The 6,029-nt window shown below is 33.5% G+C and overlaps 1 protein-coding gene across 1 annotated transcript; it reads right to left on the bottom strand.

Moving 5' to 3' along the window:
* Positions 1–1,099: 1,099 nt before the first annotated feature.
* On the bottom strand, positions 1,100–2,532 carry LOC145109251 (NAC domain-containing protein 92-like). Its single transcript, XM_079046393.1, has 3 exons — positions 2,255–2,532; positions 1,875–2,152; positions 1,100–1,786 (listed from the first exon to the last, which is right to left on the bottom strand). The coding sequence occupies exons 1-3, from the start codon at positions 2,430–2,432 to the stop codon at positions 1,286–1,288; spliced, it is 957 nt and encodes a 318-aa protein (XP_078902519.1). The 5' UTR covers positions 2,433–2,532; the 3' UTR covers positions 1,100–1,285.
* Positions 2,533–6,029: the final 3,497 nt, after the last annotated feature.

Genomic DNA, 6,029 nt, shown 5'->3' with positions numbered 1-6,029 from the left:
ATTAAAAGACTAGCAAGGAACTAGACAAAATCCATTACAATAAAAAAGAGGCTAAAGCCGCATTATGGATCCAAGGGGTCCAACTAAGATTAGCTTTGTTACATCTATTAAAAATCCAAAAATACAATCTATCAATAATATCATCAAAGAAAATGGACTTCGTAGGGATAGCCGTTCCAAAAACTATGAAGTTACGAAAATTCCATAAACACCAAAACGTCGTCAAAACAACCACATCAAAGTCCTTGTGTTGACCGCCAAACAATGAAGTCGAATCAGCCCAAGAAGATAGTCCAATGGATAACGAATATTGATTAAAAAACCGGCAATCAATTGTTTTTTTGAATAAGTAGGAATAAAGTAATGAAATAGGGAAAATATAAAAAAGTGCTATAAAAAATTAATATACTAAAATAAGATTACTGGACTATCTTTAACTATAAAGGTCGAATATGATTAGTCGATTATACTTCTATTTTTTCAACTTATAAGATATTTATAATGCGTATTAATAATATAAAAGGAGTTGGTTACTACACAACTCTCAACTTATGTCATCCAATTTTGTATGAGGCCATCAAAACCTTGGTTGTTGGCCTACCAATATAATTCTTTTATTACATTTGACATTCATGATACCGAGAGGATAATGCCAAATTTTAGTCTTCAACACTAATTAAACCAATTTTAAATTAATGGGTGTCCCTTAAAAAGCATTCAATAATTAAGACAATGATAGTTCGAAAGAAAACTTAAAATACAAAGTTAACATCACTTTTATCTCAATTTTATTTAATGGGTGTGAAAAAAAAAAAAACAAAAATATCAACTATGATAAGAACCATGTTGGTTATACATTATTGGTCCTAATAAAATATAAAATACGACTAACTTATGTGGTCCTTTTAATGGTAAACATAACTTTTTTATATATAAGTTAGAGATTATAACAATATGAGTTGTTATTTTATAAAACAAGATAAATTGTTACTTTTTTAACAAACATTAGGAAAACTATTTTTAAAACATTTATTTAGTATATTTGTTTGTTAGCTACAAATTTATATATTTACTTGAACTACAATTACACAAACTTAAATAGCAATAAAAACCCATGATTAAATTCACGAGTTACATAGTATAGCCACTTTTTGATTCTATCAAATCATTACAATTAAACCAAATCATTAAAATTAAACCTAAAATGTATTATCCAAACATTTTTAAATCTTTCAGTCTTTCTACCTTGTTTTCACTAACTTCTGTATTCCTCAATCTCTTATCCTCAATAATTCCATATGTTATCAAGATCAACTTGACCACCCAAACTCATACCATAATCTTGTTCATCCACCAATTCAGTTTTCAAATTCTGTCGAACACTTGAATCATTGTTGGCCTCAAGCAAGATTTTAAGGATCGATGGATCTTGCATCCAAGTCGTGTCTTGATACTGATAATTTTCAACGTTTGGGGCCATTTGATTTGAAAGGAAAGAAACGTTATCAGTTCTTGACGCCATTAATGAATTCCCTGAGCTCCAACTGCCCATCATTTCTTCGTTCTTTGGTTTTTGTTCTTCCATGGAATTGGAGAAGCAGGTCACGTGAGATGTCTCGGTTCTTGATCCTCCTTCCACACTTGAAATCTCCATTAATGGAGGCAAATCTGCAGAGCCGAAGTCATGTTCATAGGTGTTTCCATTCTTCATCTTCAATAAAGCTGAAATCGAAATCTTTTTCCCACCCGTAGTCTTGTAGAAAACCCTACTAATCACCCATTCACCCTACAAAGTATAAACACAACAATTTTAGAATAAAACCATTTAGTAAGTAGTAACCCTTTAAGAAAAACAGAGTACGTGTTATCAATACCTTGGAGGATTTTGGGAGATTAATCGTTGAAAACTTTCCATCTAATCGATATTCATGCATAACCCAATCTGTCTTTTCACCTTTCGGAGCTCTTCCTTTATAAAACACAAGTGTTTTCTTCATACCCACGAGCGATTTCTCTTTGAAAATCTCTTTATCTTTCCCTGTAGCTTTCCAATACCCTGCACTTGTAGCTCTGTTAGTTCTTGATCCAGTTGGGTATTTTCGATCACGAACACAGAAGAAGAACCATTCTTGCTCACCGAGGTTTGCTCTCCCTACAAATCAAACGAATTCGATTTCAGTTTCAGTATTTTAAAGATTGAAAAAGTCAGAGCAAAACAGGGGAAGATTTAAAATTTAAGAAACAGAGCAGTTACATGGAAGCTCCCATGGTTCGACTTTGTTCAAATCGACTTCTCCAATCGCTAGAGCAGAGAAATTGATGTTTGAAACCTTTGGGTAAAGGTAGTGAGATATAAGTTCTTCGTCTGTTGGATGGAATCGGAAACCTGGAGGGAGGTCAATCTCGTCTTTGTGAACAAAAGTGTGTGCCATGTGCGTGTAATTAGTGTGTGTAATATGCAAAATTTATGGTGGAAACTGAAGAACAAAGGAAGAATTATGAGGTTTTGAAGAATGAAAAGTGTTTGTAATGAAGAGAAGCAATAAATAGTGGTTTTTCGGGGGAGAAAGAAACGTGTCATCTAAAACTTCTTTGGTCTATTTATCTCTTTTTACTTTTTCTGTTTCCGAACAAATATAGAATTAGAGGCGTCAAACTCATGAGTTGCACGAGTTTTGCGAGTCAAGATGTTATAGCTAAAAAGGCAATTTTTAGTATGATTGTAGTCGTTTGTAGTTGTCTAATATCGAGGACGTGTTTTGTATTAAGCTTTTAACTTCTAATGATTGACAAAACCTTCCGTTTCGAATAAAAATACATCGGTTGACACTACAAGCTATTAACATTTAGTTTTAAACAAACCATTCAAAAATTCTAAAAACTATCTCATGAAGCTTTTAACAAAACAGTACTAGTTACCAACTACAAGCTTACCATTACCCGTTAGTTTTCCCAAACAAGACTCGAAATATTGATAAAAAGATTCTCACCTAAAAGTTGAGGGTTCAACTTTTATTGAATTAAAAAAAATAGTTTAAGATTACTGTAACTAATCACATAATCATGTTAATATACTATTAAATGACAATATTTTCTACTATTATCACAAAATGTCACACCAACAATATAACATAATTTTCTAAGTGGATGTTTGGGAATGATTTTCAAATTAGCTTATTACCTTATTAGTTTTTCAAAAAGATAATAAACTAAAGAAATGTTTGGTTGTTCAAAAGTGTTTTTCAAACATCTTTTTCGATACGCAAAATAAGGGAGTTTTAAAAAGCTATAAAATCCTATCTTTTTGATGATTTTTTTAGCTTTTTAGAAATGCTTTTTAAAACAACTTATTGATTTTTTAGCTTTTTCCACCACAAAAACTAACACAAACCCCTTTTAAAAACTTCTTTTTGATAAACACTTTTACAAAAAAACGCTTTTAAGATTAAAAAACACTTCCAAACACACCCTAACTCTTTTATATATGTCCGTGAACGATTTACCTTTCAAAAAGTTAAGCCGACATATATCCAACAACTGTTCTCTCTGCAATATTTTCATGAACATTCGAACAATGAGATTGCATCACAAACACGCAAGTCTTTTATCATATTTCGAACTCTACACATAATGAAATTCTTCTAAATGTCCTCAAAATAGAAAACTATGCAAAAATACAAAAATATACGCTAACACATCCACCCTCATCAGTCTCATGTGGGAAAACTATGATTCAACTATAGTTCGAAAACCAAAAGTTGAAATGTATTGGCAATTGCGGCATGGAAGTTAGAGATGGCAATGGGTCCACGTTGGTTAGGTTTGGGTTCAACCCATTTATTAATTCAGTTGAAGTTTTCAACCCAACTCAGACCAATTTATTTAAATGGTTTAATATTTAAAACCAACCCAACCCTTTAGATAAATGAGTTATCACTGGGTTGACATGTTTATGTAGTTCCCAACCCAACCTACTATATAAATTGGTTAAACTTGGGTTAACCCATTTAAAATAAAAAAAATTAATTAGTTTCAATGTAAATAAAGTTTCATAGAATGACAAAAAGCACAATCCTAATTCACAAATACATATATATTGTTCAAATAACATTAAAAATGTTTAATTTCAAAGTGATTTTGAAGAATAACTAGAATTGTCGGTGCTAAGAAAAAGAATGAGAATTAGAATTGTATTTTTAAACATAAATAAAAATACAACATTATAATCTATAAATTAATACGTTGTTTAATACATGATAATATTCAAATAATTATTAAATTGAATATATATTAGAGTTAAAAGGGATGGCGGGTTAATGTGCACGATCACACATTCGCTTTCCTGCGATCATCAGAAGTACCTGAAACAATTAACTGATACTGTAAGTCAAAGCTTAGTGAGTTCCCCCAAAATACCATTACACAACATATAAAATACATAGATTAACATGTTGGGTACACAACCTCCCGATTGGATTACCCTAGCCTACAACCTCCCGATTGGAATCGCATGCATACCACATACTGGGTCCACAACCTCCTGGTTGGATTACCTTTGGCCTACAATCTCCCTGTTGGAATGTCATGGCCCACAACCTCCCGGTTGGATTTCCCGGGTCTGTTGACCGACAGAACAAAGCAGTAGTCTCAACCCCAACGTAACATGTCGACATATAACAAATATTATACATACTCATCAGACAGATAATTATACAACCAAAAATCACAGGTAGTCCTACAAATCTACCAGTCTAACGCATACCAATGACTATCAGATAATCAAACAGGTCTATCACATACTCAACATATTATAACTCAATATCTAACAGGATATCAATGCATTGGGCCAACCTTGGGAAAACTCACCTCTCAGTCCGAAAAGATCTCTGGCAGAACACAACTCTAAATAACAACTAGACTGGTTACTTAAACACCAAATAATGACCAATCTCAAATACTACTCAAACTACCTAAAATACTCTTGGGTCAAACTTGGTGAAAACCTGGTCAAAGTCAAAATCAATCAATACTCAAAAGTCCCATAAAGGCCCAAAGTTAGAAAAGTAGTGGCTCAACAAGGCCCAAAAACCCAATCATCACATCTCACGTCGTGACTAAATACATGGTCACGTCGTGAGAGTCACTCGTTTCTATTCCAAAGACTCACTCCTGACTTAAACAACTCAGCAAGGGACGGGTTTTGGCCGCTCACGTCATGAGACCTCATGTCTCACGTCGTGAGAACGGTCTGAAGCCCAAACCAACGATTCAATGTTCTTAATCCATTCAACCTTCAATTTCAACTTTTATAGAAGCTTAAGGGGACCCTAATGGTCCATTAAAGTGCTTGCTTTATGGACATGAATGCATCATGCATGTCCCTACACCATTTTAGGTCAAAGGTAGAAATATGGCCTCAAGTTCTCATGAAAGCTTATAATACTCTACCAACTTCCAGATCTGAATGATATAAGACTCAAAAGACCAATTGATTCCATAAAGTTGCTAACTTTATGGCTATTCTTCACTCCAACAAGCTATAACATAAGGAAATGGAACCAAAAACCTAGATATAGCCATGAAATGAAATAAATCTTGAGTCTTGATAATTACAATGGTCTAAACAAGAGAAGAGCCGATGACAATGATGCTTCCTTGAAACTCCCTTCATAATGGTGCTTCTTTTGTTTCTTTCTTCTCCTTCAAACAAGAAAAACACTAAGGATCTCAAAGAGAGTTGAATTTAGGGTTTCTAGAAGGCTTAGAAGGTGAAAAAGGTTGAAGATGTGCAACCATAGCCTCTCATTCCTTTAAATACCTACAATATTAGGGTTTTAAGTCATCACGTCGTCCTCACGTCGTGAGACTCAAAAATGCGGTCAACTGGTCAACTAATACTCATGACGTGACCATCATTTCTCACGTCATGACCCTCTTCCAAAATCTATAAAATCAAGGAATTATGTACCTCAAGGATTTGGATGTTACAATTCTCCCCCACTTGGATCAGACTTCGTCCTCGAAGTCCG

The sequence above is a fragment of the Lactuca virosa genome, chromosome 4 (genome assembly GCF_052849685.1).
Source record: "Lactuca virosa cultivar CGN04683 chromosome 4, Lactuca_virosa_CGN04683_v6, whole genome shotgun sequence".
Classification (NCBI taxonomy): Eukaryota; Viridiplantae; Streptophyta; class Magnoliopsida; order Asterales; family Asteraceae; genus Lactuca; species Lactuca virosa.
The sequence above is the reverse complement of the archived record's forward strand: the minus strand, read 5'-3'. Positions and strand labels throughout refer to the sequence as shown.

Excerpts from the sequence above, each read along its gene's own strand:
- LOC145109251 (XM_079046393.1), bottom strand. The coding sequence starts at position 2,432 with ATGGCACACACTTTTGTTCACAAAGACGAGATTGACCTCCCTCCAGGT. Across the intron at positions 2,153-2,254 it reads CGAACCATGGGAGCTTCCAT|GGAGAGCAAACCTCGGTGAG; the intron begins GTAACTGCTCTG and ends TTTGATTTGTAG. Across the intron at positions 1,787-1,874 it reads ATCTCCCAAAATCCTCCAAG|GGTGAATGGGTGATTAGTAG; the intron begins GTATTGATAACA and ends TATACTTTGTAG.